Genomic DNA, 27,451 nt, shown 5'->3' with positions numbered 1-27,451 from the left:
AGAATGGATGCTGTTCTGCAAGCTAGAGAGTTTCAGATTGTGAGAACTGTTCAAGTGTGCAACTCTGCACTAATGGAGCAGTAACTAACTACGTAGAGGTATCAGATGACTCCGATGGAGCTGGTCTGAAAGGCGGTGTGCTCTGTATGTCAACAGCATACAGAGTGAAGTTACTGTACAATGATGATAATGCAAGCCAGTTATAATGTTTTTATCTTGATCACATGTTGCAATGACAACTGATTACATACATGAGGCTAAATAAAATATTCTTGGTTACATATGAAACTATATTAGATTGAGTAAAACACTGAAATGAAATGTAGTTATTTCTGGTTTACTTGGCTTAATGTAGTTACTAGAATATAATCTTCAAACCTACATTGTGGCTCAAACCATGTTTTATCTTCCTCCTCTCCTCCCACCCTTAGCCCATTTCTATCTTCCATTCTTTCCTTAGTGATAGGGCTTTTCCTGCAGTGTTTATCACTGAGCTACACCTCCAACACCTCCATTTGACGTTGTTGCTGGGCAATGTTAGATATTTCCACTGGTTTAGATGCCATAAGTTGCCTCTGGACTCATCATTGGCAAGCCCATTATCAGAGTTGAGATCAAACTCCGACCATTCAAATGTGAAGGCCCAGCTCCTCACTACAGCTACTTGCCATCTTGGCACCAAAGATGAGCATCTTCGTAAATGCTTTCAGGGAGATGCATCCAGTGAAACTGGATTTCCATCCTAGCCCACCTCTGTTATCCTAAAAATCCTCTGTTTTTCCTGACAGTCTCTGCAGAGCCTAGATATGGACCCCTAGACAGCTTTCTTAGAATTCTGCTGCATTCATAATGCAACTTTTCCTTTACTGGATCCGACAAAGCTCCCAAGCCTCTGAGAATCTACCTAAAGTACCTAACTTGGGACAAAAGAAGTAAAAGGCTTTTAACAGCTCATTGTACCTCTGTGAGAAATCAACTGACTAATGTTTATACTGGACATCTTTCTGAAAAGATGAAACATACTCTGAACAAATACATAGCAGAGTATAGACATTGCCTGTGTATGGGGTCAGAGAAGAGTCCTTGAATACATTCCAAGTATGTAGGCTGCTTCAGACATCAGCAGACACTTGGAGTTATATCTTACTTTATCTAAACCATATAGATACATGTTAGCATGTTGTGAATTCATGCATCTGCCCATCCATTGCTTCATTCATCAAGCCATCCATCCATCCTCCCATCCACTCATTCATCAATCCATTTGTCTATTTAATGAATACTCATATATTCAATCATTAAATACATATTTCTCAATGAAGAAATATTAATAATTATGCCTTTATTTGTGGTGGTGATGCCATTACACAACAATATGTATTCAGGAATGAGAAAAATGTCCTCTAAATTGATATTAAAATCTGAATGTGAAAAATTACTGCTCAAAGTTTTGCAGAGTTTACAAGCACAAATTATTGTAGCAGCAGGGATAAAAAGTATCAAATGGCTCATGAAGCCTCTGTTGAGATGAATCTTGAGAAGTATGAATGGGTTGGAAGAAATCCAATGGAGAGGAAAATCAAACATATTGGTACCAGAGCATAAAAGAACACAGGGAATGGGACTTTTTGAGCAGTAGATATGTGCATGTGTGTACATGTGTGATGAAAACTTAGCATGTGCTGATAATGAAAATCAAAATTGATGACATGAAGAGAAACTGGAAAAATAAGAGTGCACTTAATACTTTCGTGGGGTGTCTTGGAAGAATGTCGGAGATGGACATCAGATTCATGTCCTTTGGGTGTAAAGCATCAATGGGGTAGATAGGAAGGCTGCAGTCACACAGAGGGCAGCGAAGATAGTTGTTCAGGTAAGGAAGGACGCAGAACAGGAGAGGCCCAGCAGGTCAGTTGGTACCAGTGGGTTAGAATGCTATCTTCCTCATCTTCTCTGTGTGTGATGCAGGATACTCTGAGTTTGAAATTATTTCAACAGGGATCCTAGGATTTTCTGCTCTAAAGCAAAAAATAATTTGGAGTAAATCATGAAACTGTTTTATATTTTGAAGTTTTCTTTTTCTTTTTTTTTCTTGGTTTTTTCGAGACAGGGTTTCTCTGTGTAGCTTTGCGCCTTTCCTGAAACTTGCTTTGGAGACCAGGCTGGCCTCGAACTCACAGAGATCCGCTTGCATCTGCCTCCCGAGTGCTGGGATTAAAGGCGTGCGCCACCACCGCCCGGCCTTGAAGTTTTCTTTTTAAAAATAGAGTCTTGCTGTGTTGCTCAAGGTTCAAGCTAGCCTCCTGTTTCGATCTCTTTGGTATTTGTGATGACAAGAGTCTGTTACCTTGCCCAGTTTATAATCTTTTCTCATGAGATCACTAAAGATGTAGATTTTTTTAAAAAATACAGATTGTTATTAAAAGTTTGACTGTTGAGACTTAAATCTATTCAAGGGTAAACTGTCAAGCTAATATAAACCAGCCCTTAAATGCATAGTATAGGCAGGAAATAGAAAAATGGATGTTCTGACAACAGTGGTCATCCTGTGTCCCAAAAATGACTTTACCTTTTCATCCCATTGAATGCTCTTAGGAACTCAAAGGTGGAGATCACCACCCCATTTAAAAGTTGAGGAGATTGAGGCTCATAAGAGAGGGGTGATTCATTCACTGGCATGCCATTAGTACACACTGGATCTAGAACATGAACCCAGCCAGGCATATTTCCATTATATCTGCTGCTGAAGATTTCTGGGATAGTCATATTGGCCTTCCCTCTGTATGGAGACCCTAACTAATAATCTAAAGACAGGGAATGTAGCCCAATAGCAGAGCATTAACTTAGCATGTACAATACCATGGGTTCCATGCCTAGTACCTTATAAAAAAAGTCAAAGCCAATTTACATGAACTATTTTAAAGAGATTCTTCTGATTTTCCAGTAAATTGTTCCTTGAAAGGGCAAGGTGTAAAAGAAAAGATAATAGAGTTCCTAAAATGAAGTGGGAAGGAAGAATGATATTTCTCCTGAGTTCTAGAATGAAAATTTTCTGAAGAATAGAAAGTCTATTGCTTGAATCTGGAATCCCGCTGAGTGAAATGCACAATGTAAGTGGTACAACTGCCTGATGCTTCAGCTGATCTCACTGGAAATGGGGTTACTAACCACACATGTTTTGTTGGGTCATTCATAAAACAAATTATGTAATGCTCATGAATTCCTCACCACTGCTTAAAATAAATCAAGCATTTGGTAAATGTGTGTGTGTGTCCAGTAATCATGGTGTCCTTACTTTCATTGTTGTTATTACTTAAATTAGGAAATAACTGGGATGATAGTGTACACTATGCAAAAAAAATTCATCAAAATTCAGCCAGGGTAGAAAGGAGCAAGATGAGGGAGTAGAGACTAAGTTTGAGTCATCACACCCACGATGTCACACTGAGCTTAGGAAACAAACTACCAGCCTCCAAGGGCGAGAAGGGCAGAAATAACCCTGCACTGCACCTATTAGGATGAACCTTGGTTCTCATTCAACTTCAGTTTTTCTTTCATTTGTTTGTTTTTTGAGGCAGGGTTTCATGGACCTCAGACTACCCTTGAACTCATTATGTAACTAAAGATGGCTTTGGACTGCTGCTACTCTCTCCTATACTCCCAAGCACTGGGGAGGTTGGTAGAGGAGGATTCTTGGAGCCTAATTAGCCTATTTAGTAAGCCCCAAGTTCAATTACAGATCCGTCTCAAAAAATAAGGTGGAAATAAAATACCCAACATACCACCTTTGGCCTTTGCAAGTGTGGTGTTGCTGTTACAGCTGTGTGCCTTTGCACACAGCCTTTTATGTGAGTGATGGAGACCTGAAATCATGTCTTCACATTTGCATAGCAATCTCTTTACCCACAGAAGAAGCTACCCAACTCTCTCTGCTGTAATTATGAACATCAGATATCCAAAACCTGTTTCAATGGCATGTACTCAAGGTGTCACTGGGAATGGGTTTTTGTTTCCCTGTAGGCTCTCTGGGATATTTCCATTTTGTTGCTTGCTACCAGCCCTCTAAAACCTTACTTTAGCCTCTTTCTGCAATTTCAAAACAAAAAAAGCCTATCTCTGTTTTCATTGGTACTTTGTCTTCCACTCTCAGTCCAGTTGGCACCCTAGCTCCTCTCTGTGAGGACTGCCTTGATTATATGGAGCCCAACCAGATAATGCAAGAAAATCTTTCCATTTTGATATCTGTATCTTAATGATATCCATGAGATCCCTTTTGACATATACAGTAGCACTCACTGATTCTAGTGATGAAGATGCAGCTCTAATGGAGATCATTCACAAATCCTAATACCACCCCGAGGACGCACAGAGTGTGAAGCATTCTGAGATAATGGAGACAATGCAGATCTGTGATTTCTGATGTAGCCACTATTTGCCATGTGTAGCCTTTGAGTGTCTAAAAGATGCATAATATAGCTATGCAGTGGCATTTTAATTTCATTTACTTTTAATCTATGTAAATAGCTACGTGTAGCTAAAATCTGTCCTATCCAACAAAACAGTTCCCTGGTAGATGACAGTCAGCTCCCATCATGTCACCAAAAGCATCTATAGTCCCAGGAAATGAGACTAGAGGATGATTATAGAGAAACACCTGATCCCTTGTCACATAGTCATTTAAGTATAATCGCTTTGTTAGGTTGACAAAGGCAGAGAAGTTGACTTGGATACCCAGGGATGTGTTCAGCACCATGGACAGAAACACAAAGCCTTCCGCTTACATGCCTCTCTTCAGTTGTTAATCTGCATTCTGCTGGAACTTTTGCTATATTCGGTCTAGTAGATGAATTTGAACTGAGTTTTATGCCTGCTTAGATCACGTTTGGAATGACAAATTCAGAATACAGTCAAAACCATACAAAGCAGTCAGTTTATTATAGAGCTTTTTCACCTTTTGACATGGTAAGTTTAATGCTGAGTGTTGAGCTGGATTCATGATATCAAGTGTGGAACACAAGGTCCAGCTGCAGAAAAATGACAAAGGTTCTTATCCTATAATAACAGAGGCCTTATTAATCAATATTCAAAATGACAAAGAAGAGACACACTGAAGTGGTGGGATCAAAATTAACAAAATGTGGAAATTCAGTCAGAAAAGCAAGGAATTGTTAAAAACTTCAAATTCTCACTAAAATTTTTGTAAAGTAAGAAGAAACAATGTTCAATTTGTTATTTTTAAGTTGTTTGGAAACAAATACAGTACTATAAGGACTGTTAGTGTGTATCATTTGTTGTATATGTATGCATCAGAAGAGAGAAGCCTTGGTAGACCACATGTCCCAGTGTTATATTATATATTGAGAATTAAAAGCCAGACACTTGTTAATTTTATGTCAACTTGGCACATGCTGTAGTCATCAGAGAGGCTGGGGCCTCAAATGAGAAAACCTCCATAAGACTGGGCTATAGGCAAGCCTTTAGGTCATTTTTTTTTTCATTAGTGATTGATAGGGGAAGGCCCAGCCCATTGTTGATGGTACAATCCATGGGCTGGTGGTCCTGGGTTCTATAAGAAAGCAGGCTGAGCAAGCCAGGGGAAGTAAGCCAGTAAGCAGCATCCCTCCATGGCTTCCATATCAGCTCCTGCCTCCAGGTTCCTGCCCTGTTTGAGTTCCTGCCCTGACTTCCTTCAGTGATGAACAGTGCTAGGGAAGTGTAAGCCAAATAAACCCTTTCCTCGACAACAGGCTCTAGCCATGGTGTTTTATCACAACAATATAAGGCCAAACTAAGACAGATATGTTAATTTAGCATAAAACAATGGGGGAGGGTTAGAGGAGGAGCAAGAGGAGGAGGGAGGCAGCAAAACCCACCATCCATAAAAGCCTGGCCATGACTGCACACTAAATTTAAAAACATTAATTTAATTTCTCAAGGGAATTCTGAAATCAGAGAAGCCACATACTTAGTTTGGCTAGCACCATATATGTGTCTGGTCTAGCTCTCTAAGATGCATTTGCTTACGATGGGGGGAAACCCTTAAGCAGACTGACTCTTAAATAAAAAACGAAGGTGTTTCCATTAGCAAGACAATAAATCAAGATCAAGATTACAGATTGTAGCAAAACCGAAGTGAAGGTGTGAGGGTCAATTAAATAGACTGGGAGTGCTGGCATGGGTAAGACCTAAGAATGAAGAGTGGCACACTACCAGACAGCCAAAAGCATCACCAGACAACCTAGCACAGCTTGATCAGTGGTTCAGGACCTGGCTTCAGAGAAAAGAACTCATGATTTGGATGTCATAGCACAATTAGCCTGCTGCCATTATTTCAGGGTCTGGCAACTAGGGAGTCAAGTGACAATGATCTGTTCCTTTGTGCCCACAGAATTACTAGTTGATGGGTCTCTAGAACAATAGCTTTATGAGTCTTCCAAGGGTGCAGTGCCATGATCAAGAGACTTTTTTTTCCTTTAGTCCACAAGGAAATGAGGCATAGATATGATCTAAGGTTGTATGGGGTTCTCATGATAGTAAAGACATAACTATTGTCAGAACAAAGATCTGAGATGAAGAAGGAGCTATTTCTGCAGGAAAGTGGAATTGGATATTTATCCACATTCCTCTTTTCTGCAACATGGGAAGTTTGTTTCATAAAAGTCATGAAAAGATGGACTATTTGAGGCAAACTAGCATGTACTAAGTTCCCACCTCCAATTAGAGTTTGGTGGACTAGGATGGATGGTATTTGCCTACTGTCTTCTCCGAGAAGAGTTTCCTTACCCAAGCCAAGTTAATGGGAGTTGAAAAAGTTATAGTTTAGTGCAGTTTAATTCTTATTCATCTAGAACAGGGAAATGGAGAACTGTGGCTTACTGTTTCACGTCAGACCCAACCCCATCAGTTAGGAAGGCAGCCTGGTAGGCTCCAGGATGTGAGCCATAACCTCTGAAATTAGCATTGCAGATGATCCATATGAGGAGGGTCGGATCACAGATTCTGAAAACATAATCTCATAAGATGGAGCTCAGCAGAGCCCAAGTCTCCTCACACCTCCCCGAGCTAGCAGCATCAAGACCAGAAACTACACAGGTATTATAAGTGTCTGAGGGCTTGCTGAGACAAAGTGTCATTCTTGTCTCCATAATGAGAAAAGCATCTGCCTTGAAGAAGGAGGGAAAGTCATATCAGACATTTCTGCCAATTTATTTTGGCTCAGAAGATGGATGGAAGTTCTGCAGTCTCCTGGAATCAAAAGCCAGCCCCTTGGCCACATGGTGAAAATGCTCACTCAAGGAAAATGGGACACAGAATTAAAGGGAAAGAAGAAAGGGGGAAACTCTGGGAGACACAAACCTGTCTTCTCATCCACTTGAAAGAAACACTGTGGAGAAAGACAGATGTGTAGCATGATCCCTATAACTACACCGCTGCAATTCTGACCTGGGATGACTAATTTTATCCTGTAAAGGCACTATGCATGCACTGTTAAACACAGAAATAAGGCCTTACCTCACTGTGTCACATTGTGTATTATGAACAATATGAACAATTATTTTTTAAGATTGATTTTATTTTTAATATGTGCACATACATGGGAAGGTATGGACATGTGTGAATGCAGGTGATTGCAGACAAGATGTCAGGTACCTGTGAGCAGCCTAATATGGGTGCTGGGAACAGAATTCAGGTCGTCTGTAAGAACATAACATGTTCTTATATGTGGACCCACCTCACAAGCCCCCACAATTCTAAAACTTACTTCTTTCATTTCCAAATGGGAAACTGGCAGAGGCTACTACTTTTAATACACAGGATTAAGCATGCTTAACATTAGAAACCAGCACGCACTATGATATTAATAAATTTCATAATTACTAAATAATTGTGAAAAGGTACCTCGGGCTGTTCCTTTAATTCATGTATGCTTAACCAATGACCTCTTGATCACTTACACAACACAGAAAATAAAAATCAAAAACCAATGATGCTTGCTAGAGGCTTCCTCACACTGACTCAAATGATAAGCCCATGATACATAGAAGAGCAAATAGTAAGATAAGCAGTATAGTATATAGTAAGATGGGCAGAGTGGGAAAACTACACACAAAGAAAAACATAGACATGGAAGGATAAAGATAGATTTACGGATTCATGGAATTGTTTATAAAGAGGTGGCTAGACAGATGCTTGTAGACACACAGAGAAATGCATACATACATGTAAGGAGTGATAGGTTGGTGGATGAATGGCTATAAATATGAATAGATGAATACAACTATATACAGACACTATGAATTTTTCTCTATCTACCCATAATCCTTCCTATCTATATTTTTCTATTTCATTTTCTTTCTATCCTCTTCATCCATACATATATCATATATGTATCCCTATACCCCCTATCATCAATCTATATATCTATGTATATATGTATATATATATATATATCAGCTGTGTATCTACATATCAATCATCTATCTATCTATCAATCGATCGATCTATCTATCCATCTATCCATCCATCCATCCACCCATCTATCTATTGACCCACTCAGCTGGCTTCCCACTAAGGAAGAGAAAGGAAGGGAAGGAAGCAGCAGAGAGAGATAGAACTCTTATATATCAGTGCCTTTTACCAGCCCCTGAAACTCAATCAAGGCAAGTGCCTGCACTGAGAGCTGGAGCCCCTCCTGCCTGAGGGGACTCATGCATGCTGCCGATGAAGATGTGAGGGGGACCAGCTCATCAATCACCATCATGCAGGGATACAGGAGCCAGCCAGAAGGATTAGCACTACAACCTGCTCAGATCTCTTCCTTCTAATAGCATCTCTTTAATTAAACATCACCTCCAGTGCTCACTTCTGCAGAGTGCCCTCTCCATTCACAAGGTTGACTCTTTGAAATCTAGGCTCCTGAGTTAATTAGAAAGGGGGCCTTGGAAAAAATAAATCCATTTCAAGGGTGGAAATGCCTGAACAGAAACTGTAGGACGTTGCTAATAAAGATTTGCCTTTCCCTGGTATTGACAAGGATTGTTAAATGGCTGCCAGAGAGCCAAAGATTTTGTCGACATAGGACTTCTCCAGTAGAGCTATTCTGGTCCTTAGCAAAGAGGCTCCTGGGTTCTCTTTGTGGTTAGTTGTGAAGCACTTGGACAAGCTGCACACCATTCATTGTTCAGGATATTCTGTCTGTGTTGAACTGGTTGAAAGCACACATTTGTAGCAAATCGCCCACAGTTTGTTCTGGCTATGGATCTGCACATACAGGTAAGTGGCGAAATGGTAGTGGATTCTGTTTGTCTTTGTGCACGGGAATATGGGTAGGAAAGACAGAGATGGTGGGTGAGATACCAGAAGCAATGGAAAAAGTCTTTTTTCAGAGACTACTTCATCGACAAATGTCACTCCAGGCTGAATGCCTTAGGGTGTGCCTCTAACATAGGAGACAGGAAAATGACGTATAAACACATTGATCTAAAATATAGTGACCTATGAATGTGAGAGGGACAAGAGCATGGCACTGGACAGTGACAAAGGCTTGTGAATGAGGAAAAGTGGTCAGGAAGGAGGAAGCTGTATGGATATCATAGAAGAGATAACTTCAGGTGGAGAAGCACACATCCAAAGCAATGCCTTGAAAAGGACTGTGTGTTTGAAATACCTATAGAGCAGCAAGGAGACAGAACAAAGAGATGTGAACACTAGGCTGAAGAGGAGGCCTAGGGTTTAGATGCTGGACACTGACTCTTGTATATCTTATCCAATAGTAACTGGGCTATGTAATAGTAGGCAATCCCAATAGTAATATGGCTGATATTTCAGGGTAGACATCAGCCAAAAGGGTCATTTTCTGTGAACTGTATGTTGGGTATACCACACCCTCCACCTGTATTTTCTCAGATCCTGTTCTTGTGTGGAGATGCTATTATTAAGCCCAAATTATATGGTATGGTACTCAGGAGAATGAAGTGCCCCGTCCATACCGAGGGAGTGAGACCAGTGTAAACATGTATACAAAAGAGAGACATACCATGATCCACAGACATGCAGTAACATTGTGAACACTCCACATGCTACCTTAGAAAGGGAATTGGATGTCTATATAAAGAGCCAAATGGAGACTGAGGGGATGGCTTTGTGGATAAAGCCTAACACTGAGCATCTAGATCCTAAGAACCAACATAAAAACAACTAGGCATGTAGGTAGCCACCAGCAATCCCAGCACCAGGGGGTCAGAGATAGTGTTCCTAGGAAAACTGGGTAGCTAAACTATTCAAATCAGCAAGTTCTAAGTTCAGTGAGGTACCTTGCCTTAAGAAAACAGGAGGACAGCAAATGAAGAAAACACCAGGCATTAACCTCTGGCTTCCATGTTGGTACATGTATATTTGTACAAATGTGTGACAGCATGTGTGGCTATATATACATACATGTACTACATGCATAAAACATACACACATGCACACATGCACATGCACACACGCACACACGCACACACACATACATGCACACACACACACACACACACACACACACACACACACACACACACATACACACACTCCAGATAGGATACACCTTATAATTTTGAAACTATGCATTTCTGTTGCTGTATTCTGCTCTGTGGTTGCAATAAGAAAGTATCTGTGAACAATTTGTAAATTAACGGATATTGTTGTGTGCCAATACAACTTTGAAATATTTGAAAGAATAGATGGTGGGACAAATTTGTCCCACAGGGTAATACTTAGCCTTTGAATATCCAGAAGAATAATTATTAATAACAGGTACATATAAGCAAGGAATTTAACATACTGATATGATGGAATTGGAGGAAACATTTATATATATATATATATATATATATATGTACACATGCATATTTTTTCAGATAATGCTAAATGGGTATCATAGAGATTCACATAGGTTCACATAGGATGGTCATCTATTTAAAATGTCTTCATATAACCCTGAGGTGGTACCCCTTATATGGCTTTTGTATGAAGCTCTTGTCTGGGGGTTAAGAGTGCTTACACCCAGGAGAAAGGCCACATCCTCCATTCATTCACCACCTCATCTGCTATTTTTTGAAACTAATAAAAATCACAAATAGGAGGTTACAGAATCCAGTTGGATTTGAGGGAAATCTACTAAAGTCCTTCAGAAAAAGTTGTTGGGCACCCTACTACTATATAAACCTCCTACTAAGCATGTTAATCCATTTGTAATCCTGCAGGAAGAAAAAGAAAGCATGAAGCAAAATGCAGACAATGGTACACTATTTTCCAGCAGTGTGCATGCAGCAGTTTAGTGTGTGGACAGGTGAAGCAACAGAGAATCACCCATGGAGGCTGACATCCAGCACAACAAGGGGGCAATGATACACAGGTGTGCCTCTGTGTATGCAGGTGCATCCATAGATGAAACCTGTCATTGAAGTAATAAAACAAACTTTCTCGTTGCCCAGTGAACACTTCATCCTCTGTTTACCTCCCCAAGTGGTCACACCAGGTGGAAACACTTCAATACACAAGTGGCTCTGACTTTGCATATACCTCTGTTGTTAAAATAATGATAGATTAATAGCATCACAGAAATCCAGAGAATAGTTCACAATCTTTAATAGTTTTGAGTAAGTTAGGACATATATGCTGGGACAGAGCACTTCTTCACTAGCCTAATGCTGACAGCATCACCATTCACTTGAATCCAAAGGTGAACATTACAGGGGCCAGAAAGTCTCAATGCAGGACAGACACAGAAGGGCATTTGGGAGCTATGAAAGGTACATACTGGGGGAAATTAAAAATAATACAGCCTGTAGGATATGGTGATATCTGTCTGAAATCCCAGAAATCAAGCAGAGGCAGGAGTATGACTACAAGTAAAAGAAGAGTGTGGGCTACGTAGTGAGTTCTAGGCCAGGCAAGGCTATGTTAGGAGCCCATCTCAAAATATTATTGCCAATAACAGCAGACGCACTCAAAACATAACCGTATTTCCACATTTGAAAACAGAATCTTAGAATGTTAAATTTGAGATAATATACCACACATCAATTCTACTTTAAGTGATTTACTCATGAACACAAAGCAAAGTGTCCACACAGACTTGCTCAAACCTACAGCATTCACAACATGCACTCCCCACCCCAACTAAACAGAAATGGCACTAACTTGTGAATACACACACAGACTGAGCTGCACTCCCTTCACAGACATACACAAAGGCATGGATGGACTTGAGAAACAGTGAACTATGTGAAAGGTGTCAAAAAAGAAAAGTTTCCCAGGAAGATGCTATTGACAAGAAATTCAAAATGGACAGAAGGCAGATCTGTGGTGGTCTGGGACTTGGGATGGGGATGGAGCAGACTAAATATGAGGATAAGCAAACTTCTGAGGATAAAAGCTCTACAGAGATGATTGTAAGATTGTATACACTTATCTAAATTTAAGGTGCATGCTTAATTGGGTGGATTTTATTATATTTAAGCAGTATCTGTCTATCTCTGTCATCTGTCACTTCTGCATCTATCATTCTATCTACCTATCATATATCTATCACCTCTGTATATGTAAATCAGTCTGTCTTTCATCTCTGTCATCTACTTCTCTGTCTGCCTATCTATTTATCTGCCTATCATAAACCTACTAGGTATTTTCATCCTCTCTTTATTTACTTTTGACAGTCAGTGCTGGGGATTGAACTCAGGGCTTTGTTCATACTAAGCAACTATTTAACTACTACACTGCATTCTAGCCCCTAATAGGAACATCCTAGCACATAATAATGACTTAATTCCCAAAATTCCCTGACAGTCTCCACTCTAATTCAGTCAAAACAGACTTTCTCAGGATGAAAATCACCTTTATTTTCAGGCCTTGCTCTTTATTATAGACATTCACCTACATGGCCAGAAACTGTTTTCATGTGCCTTTACACCCATTAAAATCTGATTTTTAAAGCAGTGATATTCCCCATCCTGCAAGACAACAAACATGCTCGAATATCTACTGCATCAACGAGACCATTGCTGTGTAGGTACATAGGTATATGACAACATTGTCATTGTAGGAGGGTCTGGATGTTAATGACACAGAAGCCAGCCTACCATGTACTAAGGGTTTATTAGGTGTAAGACACCATGCTGAGCATTTATCTAATAGACTTTTATTTTCATGAGACACACACTATTGCCCTCCTTTCACAGATGAGAGAAAGGAAGATAATGGAAGATAAATAACTGTCAAGGTTCTCATCTTTAGCAAGGCTGGGCTGGGATACAGTGTGAAATCCACCAGAACTCAAAGGCAGTGCTCTGAGTTGGTGTCCTCAGCATTGCCTCATTTTATTGCATCTCTCAGAACTTCTAGCAGGGTCCCCAAATAGTCTGACAAGCCCATTCTGACAGACACCAAAGAGGATAAGTAAATGTGCCCTGCTACAGGAATGACCAGAGCCCTGTCAAGTTGGAAGGATTCAGTTCTGCCAACTCAGGAAAGGTGTTCATAATGGCAGCACCAGCACCTCTTGATACAGGGGTGGCTTCCCTCTCCTCCCACACTGTTCCAGGCTGAGGCCCCAGGTTCATGACCTGAGAAAGCCAACTTACAGTGGTGATCACGTTGTCAGATCTCATGCCCAGGCGAAGGTCTTTTTTCAAACTGTAATCAATCATGGAGATCACTCACCGCAGGCAAACGCTATCCCCTTTTCAGATCTTGCTTGTGCAGCAGCAGCTGCGCCCATCTCCTGCACATGGCGCTTAGATTTTGAGGACAGCACATCCTCAGCTTGTGGGAGGACTCATTTGCATAGAGGTGGGCAGACAGGGGCTCACCAGCACATCTAGGAGCATTAGCAAATACCCAGGGAGGAAAATTCCTTCCTTGCTGTGGGTTCTAACCTCAAGAAGTAGAGCATCTCCCCTGTTAGCAAGAGCCTAACTGTTACAACTTCTCCCTTTGCTAGGCAAACACATTTGGGGCCAGGGACCATCCTCCCATACTGTCTCTCGAACTCCAGGCAGCTGAAGGAAATGGTTCAAAATATTAGAAGTTGGCTCTTGATTTAAAGGCAAACTGGGAAGAAGTATAACAGGGAGTGAAAATGTTCAGGATCATAAGGAACACCTGAAGCCAATCATCATTATTAGCAGAGTGGACAACACAAAGTTTACCTGCTGTAAACCCTGCACAACATACTTGACATGAACCACAGTGATTGTGATTGGCATCACTTGCTCTCCCACAATGCAATATACCTACCATGGGCTAAGACCTCTTCATATGTCTTAGTTAGGGTTTCTATTGTTGTGATAGAACACAAAATCAACACAAGGAAGAAAGGGTTCATATAAGCTTCCAAATCTCAGCTAACAGTCTACCACTGAGGAATGCCAGAGTACGAACTCAAGCAGAACAGGAACCTAAGCAGGCCAGGAACATGGAGGCAGTAATTGAAGCAGAGGCCATGAAAAAATGCTGCTTGATGGCTTGCTCCTCATGGTTTGCTTGGTCTGCTTTCTTATATCATCCAGGACCACATACCCAGGGGTAGCACCACCCATAATGGTCTGGGTCCACCCACATCAATCATTATTCAGGATACTACATCACAGATTTTCCCACAAGCCAATCTGGTGAGGGGATTTTCTCAACTGAGGGTCACTCTTCCAAAATGACTCTAACATTAGTTAAGTTGATACAGAACTAGCCAACACAGCAAATATTGTATCATGTAGCCCCATCTGTAACATGATGAGTTAGAAGCTTCAAAAATACTGTTATTATTACAGACCAGGAAAGCTTCTCATTATTACACCATCACTACTCCTTGCTGAGTGCAGACACTGTGCCTGCTGATTTATAGGCATGAATTAATAAGGTACTCAAAGCAGGATGGGAAGCTCCAGTGCAGAGAATACCAAGTGACTTTGAAACAGAAGACCTGCTGATGGTGTTCTAAGGGACCTTACTCCAGGGACGGAACAGCCTCTGGGCACAGAGGGAGTCACTGAACTTCCCAAACAGCATGGCAACAAAGCAAGAGGAAATTAAGACTTAGTGGACACTTTGCAATTCACAGAGAGGCAGAAAGTTTCATTAGAAACTCAATTTAATTTTCCACCAAAGAAGGAGAACTGACATCACAAAGTATCTGAATGATTTGTTGGTAGCATTCTAGCTACCACAGGTGGATACACATTCTGCCCACAGAAATGTCTATGATTATCTATGGGTCTACACACTCATACACTTTACCCACAAAGCTGTATGTACTCAACTTGAAAATGAGAGTTATGCCTTCCCAGTTTAACATTTTATTCATAGGGTTTTTCAGTGTCTACTCTGTTTCATTGGTATCATTAAATTTCTAATCCAAATAGCCTTGAAGAGTATGAGACATCCTCGCCATTTTACAATGAGGCAAAACTGAGATTCCCAAAGAAAGAACACACCCAGAAAAACTACAGAATGAGGCAGAGGTAAATTTTTAGGTCAGGATGGCTTCTCTCAAGTGCCAGGGCTCTGGACTCAGGTCACTGTCACTCTGATGCTGTGTATGGCAAGCAAATGATTACCAGCCCTGCAAACTACAGAAACCCAGCCACCCAAATCTTCCTTGCTCCCCCTTTCCCAGGGCCCCCACTTCCCTTAGTGAAGAGCCTCCCTAGAGGACAACTCTTATCCCAGGGGCCATTCTAATTCTCAATGGCCTTCTGATTCCTTTATAGGTGCCAAGATCCAGCAGATCATTAATTATGACTTCTCACAAATGATTTCCCACATCCCTCACAGGCACGCCTGTGCCCTGGGAAGGAAACAGATATTGCAGCAGCAGAAAGTGGCCTGTGCTTCCAGGCTCCAAGCTCTGCTCTCAGCTTTGGGTCTGCTCATGCATCACCAAGGCCTTGGGGCAAGGGGGGATGTGCAGCTGAAATGAAGCTATGTTTGAAACAGGGAGGGGGTTGGAGACAGGGTTTGCAGCCTGCAAGAACTAAATAGCACAGGAGCTGAGGGAAAATCAAGTATGAGAACTAGTGTGTGTTGGGACAAAGAAGAAATATTATATCACATTAATTTCCCCTGAACCACACAGCCTTTACCTTTTTCATTTCTAGAAAGAAGTGGAATAGAACATTATCCCGGGCTGAGAATATTCTTTGTATTAAACATTAGTTCTCATCATTAGAACCATCTAATATAGCATCACTAGCTCTAGTTGACAGACATAGAAACCAAGTCTGCTGAAGACACAGAAGGACAAATTCTCTGTCCTGCCTTTCCCAGTTTCAGCCACGAGTCTGCTTTGTGAGATCAGATGCCTTCTATTTAGGCTAAGATATATGTTTCTATCTGGAACACCAAAGACTAAGACTCAAGAATTTGCTCACATATTCTTAGACATACAGCCTTAACAAATAGTAGAAGACCTATGATCCTTCACTTTCCCTCAAGAACTTGACAACAATCAGCATAAAGAGGCCATTCAAGCCAAAGGCAAGTGTGTTCATCAGACACTCAGCCATCACAGAATGGCTCAGGGAACAGGTGGGACAGACTTGCTGGTCTCCTTGTTGACAGAGCCCAGGATCCGCATTCTCCTTATGAATCTGATTGCCACCTAGTACAAAGGAGGGGAAGGAGTTCTCAGATAACACTAGAAGATTAAGTTGGAAATGCCCATTATGTGGCAAATAATTGACAACTTTTCTACAAATACTGGTTTCACAGTGTACTGTGAAAATCCAGCATGCTGGGCTAGGGCTCAGGGGAAGGCTCTGTCAGTGAACTTCTTCCACACAAGCCTGAGGACACGTGCTCAATTCCCAGTGCACATGTCCAAAACCAGGTATGGTGGTGTACACTTGTAATACCTGGGAAGTGCTGGGAATGCAGAGAGAGAGAGAGAGAGAGAGAGAGAGAGAGAGAGAGAGAGAGAGAGAGAGAGAGAGGCTGACAGTTATAGCTTTGTGGTCAGCCAGCCTATAGGCTACTGGAGAGTTTGAGGCCAATGAACCACTCTGTCCCCCAAAAGAAAGATGAACAGCTTGAAGAACAGCACCTCTAGCTTTGCTACCCATGCTCACACATCTACACTTAACCTCATAAAAACACCCACCCACACATGCACATACACAGACCACTGTACTGGGAGAGAACATAAAATTAAAGTCATCATATACCAAAGAACTATGGGCTACCTTTGCTCACATGGTCTGGACCTAGTAGAACAAGAAAAGGAAGCAACTCCCTCTCTCTTCCCCACTGAGGAAAGCAATGCAAAGGCTGTGGCATATTTCTTGCTGCATTGCACCTGCCTGCTCATCCAAGTGGATGAGGCCACCATAGTCTTTCCCATGGATGATCACTGTTGAAAGTGCCCTGGTCCATGATGAAACTGATTAGAGGGAAAGCATTACAGAGGCAATTGCTGGGAATAAACCCACCTTTCCTCCTGGTACTACCTGAGTGGAGTGTCACATATTCACTTCTCTTAAAGCTGGGGGTGAGTTCTTCTATTTTTACATGGTTAAATGAACACAGTGTGTATCAACAGCTTCTTTTATATTATCATATTGTAGGAACAAGGAAATGATGCTATCTTTACTTCTACTAGGTGAATCAACAAGACAGCCTACTTAGAGACCTGTGTGAGGAAAATAGTTCAATTTGTTTGTCCTGGGAATAAGAGACTGCAAATCTTATCAAAACCCCCAAGATGTCTTTGGTGTCAGTAGAGATTTGTTTGTTTAGGGACTAGGACTGTATCAGTATAGGAATTATTATAGTCACTTTTTAATTACTCTAGCTAAAGAAATACAAACTAAGATTCAATGCCCTTATGAAGGGGTTATGAGTTCTGAGGTAATATGTGAAAAATCATTAATAAATAAGGGGGCTGGGGGATTGTTGAACATGCATGAATACCCTAGTTCAAATCCCAAGAACCCATATAAAAAGACAGGTATGTTCACATGTCTGTATAATGCTAGGGCTAGAGGAGGGAGTATGCAGAGATAGGAAGATCACTTAGGCTTGGTAACTGCCTGCTTAGCTCCAGGAGGAGTGAGAGACTGTCTCAAAGATATAGAGAGTGATAGATAGAAAAAAACAAAACAACAACAACAACAAACCCAACTGAAGTCTGCATCCTCTGGCCATCTCCACATGTGTATACTGGTGCCTACTGGCATCACCCACATGTCCACATGTGAGTTCACACAACATACACACACACACACACACACACACACACACACACACACACACACACACCAGGTGGATAGAGAAATAGAGGCTAAAGTCACCATAATCATTTACGGTTTGGGTCAGTGTATTTTTGCACAGGGAATCATCTCAAACGGTTAAGTTGGTGTCTACAGCCTAGGGACCTTGAAGCTGGAAGAAACTTTCAGTATCCTGAAAGGCCTCCATCTCCATGCACTGCAACCCCCAGCTCACTAAGAATACTTCTGCATATGCTCCAGCTGCACGCTCGATCGCTCTCTCTTCATTTTGTATACCCTTAAAAAGCCCAAACCCAACTTTCCACTGGTTAGATATTCTCCCCATGAAATACCTGGAGTAAATTCTGTGCCTCTTCTTGCTATTCTCTTTACATATTCAAATTGAGAGACTCTCTGCCCTCTTAGGAATCTCCATTCCACATAACTACAGTTCTCTGTAAAATATGGAAATCCACAGCATAAAAAAGGTAGCCACATTTTCTATACTTCTCACATAAAATTATTTCTAGCAAAGGCCTGTCTTTTACAGACTCATTCTTACAAATTCCTACCGTCTGAAAATGTAGGCTTCAACTCCAGCCCTTAATCACTGGGTTACAAGGGCTTATCCACTTGAAATGCATTGATTTGATTTGGAGTTAATTTTCTCCATGGCTTTCAAATGAAGGAGGAGCTCAAATTAGATACTTATAAATCAAAGTCAAAGTCTCAATTATGTGTAGGAGTCCAAAGGTTCAGACAGTGCAGAACAAGCCATAAACAAGAGCACGATGATGCTTACATGTCGCTTTCAGACACCTATGGCAACCCTGAGAAAGCTCTCAGACCTAAGCTCTGCATTTTCCAGCAGGATCCCTCCCCTCTGGGTCCCTGTTTCCCTTACCTCCTTGACAGCTCTATGACTGTGGGGAAGCAGCAAGGAAAAGGCCACATCTGCAGTGGAAGATGCTGCCTCTAATTCCACCTTGAAGTCTGAGGCTGGTCTCTGGGGGGCCCCAGGAATTAAAACCATGCAGTGAACTTGACTTGCATGTAGTTACTGCCATCTTAATAAGGTGAGAGCAACTTGGGGACCCCAGGAACATGCAACCTGGGCCTTGCCATATGGAGCCAGCCTGGAATCTGTCAAGTTCACTTAACACATTTTCTCTTTGGGGAGCTAGCCAGGCAATCACTGGGGGTGGGGGAGGGGCAGCAGGGAGCAGCAAGGAGAGTGGGCAGGAAAAGGCTGTTGAAGACACTGAAGCTGAGGGCCAGATAAAGCCACATGTGCAGCATTACCCTTCCACCCTTTACCAGGAAACACTTTTTTTTCCCTCAGACTACGATTGGAACTGAGACATTGACAGTGATGTAGGGCTGTTTGGGGACAGAAACTAAATAGTTGGTATGAATATATATATATATATATATATATATATATATATATATATATATATATATATATATACATATATTTCAGGAAGATGTAATAAGCAGGTTTCTCATTGTCCATGGATGAACCCCACTTGCAGCAACATCTTATTTCTGCCCTGAACAACCCAAGAAACAAATAGCAATTTGAGCATCCCCAAGCATGTTCTCTGTATGTGTGTGTGTGTGTGTGTGTGTGTGTGTGTGTGTGTGTGTGTGTGTGTATGCACGTGCGTGCACTTGCATGGTTGATTTTGTGATCTTCCTGTGTGATAGGTCTTAAGAACAAAAAAAGCACCCAAAAGGCTGAGATCTGAGGAGAGGGTTGAAGCGGGGAATAAAGAAGTCAGCCATTGCGGAGGCTGGTACCTCACTGTTCTGACAGCAAGTTGCAGATTCCCTTCCCATGAAGGGATGCAAAGCATGAGACTCCATACCAGTGCAATTGTGCTGTGATGGATGGAGCAGATGAAGGCATCTCTGCAGAGCTTTGGGGGAAAAGCCAGAATTGAAAATGTAATCTCCATTTCATACTTTTCGCTGATATTCAGCATAAAAGCAATGCTAGCCCATGGCTGGCCAAATTCAATGCAATTTATATGCAGCCTCATACATCTTCCCAGGGATTTTGTGTTGGGGGGTGGTGGATTGGACTCACATCCTCCTTCTGCAGTACAGATGTGTTAGGGGGGCAGAGCAAGGCTTCTGAGCAGTCTTTCTGGTGGAAATGAAGTGAAGGATTTAATTTTGTACAGTTTATAGAATGTGCCCTGAAGGTGGCATCTCTGAGGACAGCTGGGTAGGCTTCTCCCAGTAGCTGAAGAAAACGTCATTTTCAGGATGTCACTCATTCATCCCCTACACCTAAAGAAGAAAGGACAGAACCTGTGTCTGCTCCTTACATCTGCTGAGATATGAAGCCTGCACAAACGATAACATCTGTAATGGTTAATGATCACTGTCAGCGTCACAGAAGCTACAATCACCTGGGAAGTGGGCCTGTGGGCATGCTTGTTGGAGATAATCTTGATTGAGCTAATTGAGGTGGCAAGACTCACCCACTGTGGCCATGCCTTCCTTGGCTAAGTTCCTGGACTGTGTGAGTGAAGAAAGGGAGCTGAGCGGCAGCATGCATTCATCATCCTCTGCTGTTGAGTTCACATGCACTGTGACCAGCTAGCCCCTCACCCCTGCTCTCATGCCTTCTGCCTTTCCTGCCTGCTGCTTTGTCCTCTCACCATGATGGACTAGATCCCTCTAGAATTGCAAGTCAAAATAAACCCTTTCTCCCTTGTATTGTTTTGATCCAGGTATTTTATCATAACAAAAGCAAAGAAACTAAGATATGACCTAGCAGCAGTGGTATTTGAGTGATATGAATAACCACCATTTATTAACTCACCTACAAATGTTAAGCTTTTGGAAAGTGTAACACATAACACATATATGGAGGCAACAGAAGGGTTATGGAGACTTGCTGAGATCACAGGTTGTAACCATGGGGGTGAGGGCTCAACCTGAGATTCTGACTCCAGCACTTCTTCTATGAGTTATGAGGCTACATCTGCCTCTCCAGCATGAAGTTGTCTGCTCATATCTTGTTTAACACTAATCACTCAATAAATGAGACCTCATAGATATGTGAATTGTGGTCAATGGGAGAAGACTCTATACATCAAGTCTTGTGGGAGAGGCTCTTATGACTTAGAGCAAACCATACTCATTTCATATCAGTGAATGGATACCAATAATTTATCAATAGTAATTCAAGTGCTAAGCAACATAGCCAGGATTGTGAACTGGGGTTCTACAAACCAGACATTAGTACATCACTATAGCCAAGTACTTGTCTATGGTGCATTCTCCCAATGTATGCAACAATAAGCCCAGCACTAAAAACAGACCACAGACCCTTCCCTAATTTATATTGAGTAATTTGATTCTTGGGTTTCTATTAAGTCACAGAAAATAACCAAAAGAGAGCATAGACATTCCCTTCCTCTACCTTCATATGAAACACCACCTCTGGAGCAGAACCAGGTCATGGCAAGGGACCCATCTTTTTCTTAAAGGACTCCCTGGCTCACTGAGACACCCCTCCTTGGTTCAATATACCCAAACTTGCAGAAAACATTTGAAATATAATCCTGTTATTGTCAAGTCACAAGGGAAGAGTGTGGCTCTTAAATAGCTTAAAACAATACAAATATTCCATAAATACTATATGATGGTAGAAGAGGAATGGATGGGTAGATTTGGTTAACTAACAATATTAGCAACAACAGATGACACATGGGGAATGCAAACTAGTTAGATGTCTCATTACAGATAAGATGGTTGTCATCTTGACAGGATCTAAAAATCACATAGGAGATAAGTCCCTGGGCAAGCCATGAGGGTTTAGCAAGACTAAGTTAACTAAGGAGGGAAGACCCACTCTAAGTATAAGCTGCTCTCTAGTCCATGCACTGTGGTCCCAAATGGAATAAAAAGGAGAGAGGGGGCTGAGCATCCTCATCCATCTCTCTGCTTTCTGACTGAGGATGCAGTGTGACCAGCTGCCTCATCTTCCTGAGGCCATGCCTTCTTTGCTATTAGGGACCATACTCTCAAACTATGAGTCAAATAACCCTTTCCATCCCAAGTTGCTTCTATCAGGTAGTTTTATCACAGCAATAAGACAAGTAGCTAACACATGCCTCACAAGGACCACTTCATGATCTTTATCTCCTACAATTCCCTCAGATGCTGTAGGAGCCATTTTATAGAAGGCAAAGGTGAAAACTGGAAAGTCAAGGATTTAAAGCTTAATCTCAATCCACACAAATTATATATGGAACCAATGTGACTCTACACCAGGAGCTTTCTGTTTGTTTATGTTTTGTGTAGACCTGACTGTCCTGAATCTTGCTATGGAACAGCTAGCCTTGAATTCACAGAGGTCTACCTGCTTCTGCCTCCCAAGTGCAGTATTAAATGTGTGCACACCCATACCAGCTTCCAATCAGGATCCTCACTAATGGGGTATGCATGAGGTCACTGGAGGATAGTGCCACATCTCATTTCATTTGCCTAAGGAATGAGTCTACCAAAGTGTTGGAACACTACATATATAAAGAGACAAACTTCATAGCAGACTTGGAGGGTACTTGGGAATCCAAATAGTTAATAACAGGCCTTTTATTCATTTTGGGAAAAGATAATAGTTAGAGAGATGCAGAGTCTCTTTTTAATGAAAAGATATATTAACAACCAAGAACCAGTTACTTGCCAGTTAATAGATAGTTCAGAGGTACTTGATAGGATTTGGAGCAAGTGTTAGAGTTGGATAGTATTTGGGCAATTGGTACATACCCTCTCACTCTGTCCATAATCACTGCCTTGTTATCACCTAAGAATTGCACAGGAAGACAGCAAGTGTGAGAGAAGATGCATGTCTCCATGTTCTATTTATGTATGATCTCAGTAATATTTAAAATATAAAATAAAAATAAACCTTTTCAATGTTAAAATATTTAAAATAATACAAAACTCACAATAGTAAAGAGATCAGGAAAGGGAGGGGGAATGCTGAGATACCAGAAGAGGCCAGCCTAGGTCTGCACAGTGTATTCATCTCACCTATTAAGTTTAACATAGCAGAGCTCAGGAAGATATGGGTTTACACGACTTTTCTTAGCCAAGTGTGAGCTGAGAAAACTAAGAGAGTAAGCAGAGCACATCCATTGAGCATTGCTATGACCCATGTTCTTTCTAAACATCTTTAGTTTATAATTGCATCTACCTCATGAATAGACAGACTTTCTTCTACGTGAAAATAAGGAACATATTAAAACAAGAACTTTCCAAAAATCACAGGCAATGGAAAGTATAGTAAAATTAATGTGGTATTAACACCAAAGTTACTCTAAATAATCGGAGTACAATTAAGAGACATTCTCCCATCTTGTGGATTCCTATTATCACGTTAAGATTTCATCTGAAATTCTGTAAAGTGAGTATTCTTTTCTGTACCTCATATTTATTCTTTAAAAGAATTTATTTTATGATTTTTAACTATGGTATGTGTGTATATGAGTATGTATGTGCACATGAGTAAAGGTACCTATGAAAGCCAGAAGAGGGTCTCTCATCTTCTGGAGCTGGAGTTCCAGGTGGTTCTGAGCTGCCCTGATGTAGATGCTGGGAACTGAAATCATGTCCTCTGAATGAGTGTTACCCACTGATAACCAATAGGCAATCTCTCCAGATACTGTACTGTACTGTTTGTTTGAAAAAGCAAAAGATTTTGCAACTGCCCTGGACTTAAATTGAGTGTAAGTTACCACAAAGTAAAATTTCTGTGACCACATGCTTAGGTATATTGATGACTCCTAGACAAACGTACAGCAATAATCTCAGTGGCATCTCTAGTGGAAAGCAGCTGCATTCCGGGGAAGAGAAGCCAAAGGAGGAAAATCGCAATAATTCCTATGTGTGCACTGGGTACTGCATAAATGGAATATTCTAAAACAAAGTACTTTATTTCAAAATAATGTAATGTGTCTTCTGAAAGTTTCATAGCACTGTTTCCAGACTTAGAATGCAGAGATGGTGGAGGAAATTGACTTTCAAATGAGTTACTAAGGAAAGCAGCAAGTGTGAGAATCACCAGACAGTCCTGTTGACCACGGAAAGGCTATATGCCTGTATAACTCGCCCCACCCCAGGTTACAGCACAAATGATAGTGACTGAAATATTCACATGTTTACAGTAAATCACAAATGATCCATGTTTGTACTTGTGGATTCCTACATACTCACATCTATACAAATACCTGTATATATATTTTTCTATCTGTATTTTTTGAGACATGGCGTCTATCTTCCCTTGAACTCATGATACCCTTGCCTCTGCTTCCTGAGTGCTGTGATTATGCATGTGTACTTTCATGTTGTTTTTAAATCTCATATTTTGAAAAGAATATGCTCATCTGTGGGAGAAAGAGAAATCACATTAAACATCCCTTATTTTATTTTACTGCAGGAGGTGTTAGAGGAGAGGCGCCAGGCAGTACAGTTGTACTGAACACATGCTCTACTGTTCTCTCTGATTTCTCTACCCTGTCCTCATCTGTGCACCATGAAACACAGCTGCAGAGTCCTTATGGCAGCTTCTCAGCCTACACTGAGTAGGGCTGACATTTGACCCTTGGAAGCAGGAAACGCCATGCAACAAGGGCATACCAAACCAGTGACATTTCTTGCCAGCATTAGTGACAGCCAAGTGGCAGGTCAGACCCTCGAGCATCCAGACAGCAGAGAATCACACATCCCTCTTAAGGGATGTAGACTGAAGGTCTTAACCTCTCCTGTCTCTCCCTCTTTAAATGGATTCACTGAGGGCAGGAAAACAGACAGCACTTAAATCAGATCTGAGTTTAACATCTCTGGATTCTCACCTGTTCTGATCTGCTGTACACAGCTCATGGGTACAGGTGCCAGCCTCTCCCCCATTCAGAATTAGTTACAAATAGGGACTACCATGACTCATTCCTTGAAATGTCCTTGTAATGTCTAGGGGAAAAATTTGAACTTCATACTCCTGGGATAAAAGGAGGCCCCCTAAATTGTATTATAAGCAATAAGCAAAAGGTGGAAACAACCCAAATGTCCACTGGACAGATTAGCAATAGACAGCATATGATGCACACATACAGTGGTGTACTAGTCAGCCATCAAAAAGGAAGGGATCCCTAACACATTCAACAGTATGAATGAACCCAGAAAGAAATGAATGAAATGCCCTGGAAAGAAGATGCTCACCACAATAACAACATCTGGTCCCATGCATATGATGTGCTTATAGTAATCAAATTCACAGAGAAAAGGTAGAATTACGGTTGTCAAGGTTGAGGAGGAGGGCTGAATGAGGAGTAGGCATTTGCAGGTGCAGAATCCATTTCTGGAAGAAGAAAAGATATCTGGAGAGGAAGACTGCTTAACCACATGACTATACTTGAAGACCCTGAATGATACACCAACTCCACTGTAAATGACTTGGTTCTGGTTCATTAATTGTGACAAATTTGCTATAGTAAATCAAAGTCTTAATAGTTAGAGAAAGAGTAGTGGGCACAGAGGAAGTATGCCACTCCAGCACTAAGTGTTAACTTAAAAATTCAGTTGCATGGTGGAGACCAGACAGGAGATCTGAAAGAGGAGTGGGAGCTGCTTAAGCGAATTTCTATCCTGTGTTCCTTTCAGATCAGGGAGCTCCATGTACAGAGGTCCACTGGGGACACATGCACAGTCTCAGAAAACAGTCAGGAGCCTGACTGGCATCATGGTTCCACAGCTCCACATTCCTAGACAGGTCACTTGCATAGGATCCTACCACAGCCTACTGCAGAAGTCATCTCCCATCCTGAGTATGGCTTGGATGCCACTGGGATCCATTAGTAGAATGCATTTGCTCACAGTGCTTGAAGAGACAGAGTGAGGAGCCAGACAATCTCTTAAATGCCTACAGAGGCTGTCTTATCTTTTATAAATTATGTTTTATTAACTTAGTGTATATGTGGCACGTGTGCATGTGCACACATGTATAGAGGCTAGAGGCCAACCTGAGAGAGTCTGTTCTCTGTCTCTAATAGCTGTGGGTTCTAGGAGTCAAACCCAGTGGCAAGCACCCTTAGCCATTCTTCACAGCAACATTGGGAAACATTAAAACCCTCTGTGTATTCAATGCTGATGGGCATCTTTTACTCACAAACGAGTTCTGTAAGTGATCACAGTGGGACCTGCATGAAACTCTAGGACAAAAACAAAAACAAACAAACAAAAACCCTCACAGTCCAAAAGTGGCATGTGAACCAACATTAATAACTTAATAGAGAAAAGGAAGGAAAAAACTCTAATACATTATTCTCAAGTTGTCATGTTAAAAAAAATAAAACCATTGAGCGACTCAAAAATACGCAGTGTGGTGAGTGCTAGTAGCAGCATGAATTTATCTCCTTAACAGCTTGACACAGTGTCAACAATCTAATCAGGATTCACGCAGGGGACAAGAATTTATTGTTTTAATTATAATCTAAAGCACAGCCTTATTTCTTGATAAGATGCCAGAGTCTACACTCTTTGGGGTTTTGCTAATGGAAAGGTTTGGGCGAGCATGCAGAAGGGAGTCTGCTCATTGTCTTGGTCCCCTTGCGGCTCTTTTGATCCTGTGCACCAAGCAATTTTGCTGTGGAGATTTAATCCTGGGGTTTTCACACACAGCTTGTTACCTTCTTGCAGGCTCAACCAAGTCCTGTGAACCTTGCTTATTTGCAAGCAGCTAAGCTGATTCTGTTCTCAGAAGCCCGGTGGTTAACAAGCCCGAATTAGGTATTTTCCTCCTGCTTTGCTTGCTGGGACTGTATTGGACTCAGCTAAAGATTCTTCCTCTTAGCAAAATAACCTGTTATCTAAAATGTACAAATTATGGACATGGCAACTCCAGTTCAAGGACCAGAGCATCTGGGCTGAATGAGATCAGGCTCATTACATTGCCTGTAGACTGAGCTCTCTGGAAACAAAGGAAGTCCTCTCTAGAGACAGAAGGCAGGCAGGACAGCAATATCCTGCAAAGGGATAAGGCAGAAGCAACACAGATCCTGTAGGTGCAGTGGATAAAACCAGGAGGGTCCTTGCAGCCAGAACTCACTTCCTTTTTCTGCTCAATCTCACTTAATCCCCAAGCTATCCAGCAAGGTCACTCTTATTATCATACCACATTTTTTTTTTTTGCA

At 41.4% G+C, this 27,451-nt stretch overlaps 1 protein-coding gene across 30 annotated transcripts in view; it reads right to left on the bottom strand.

The window, feature by feature from the left end:
• Window positions 1-27,451, bottom strand: part of Rbfox1 (RNA binding fox-1 homolog 1) — a 1,601,479-nt gene that overhangs the window by 197,919 nt on the left and 1,376,109 nt on the right. Inside the window, exon 1 of one of the 30 annotated variants that reach the window (XM_028872928.2) lies at window positions 13,623-13,704. The exons of the other annotated variants lie outside the window; for them this stretch is intronic. Coding sequence (XP_028728761.1) covers window positions 13,623-13,688 — 66 coding nt within the window. The 5' untranslated portion in view covers window positions 13,689-13,704. Of the gene's footprint in view, window positions 1-13,622; window positions 13,705-27,451 lie in introns of those variants that run through there. 30 annotated transcript variants of the gene reach the window in all.

Source organism: Peromyscus leucopus, chromosome 8b (assembly GCF_004664715.2).
Source record: "Peromyscus leucopus breed LL Stock chromosome 8b, UCI_PerLeu_2.1, whole genome shotgun sequence".
Taxonomy (NCBI): Eukaryota; Metazoa; Chordata; class Mammalia; order Rodentia; family Cricetidae; genus Peromyscus; species Peromyscus leucopus.
This window is presented reverse-complemented; position numbering and strand designations above follow the sequence as displayed.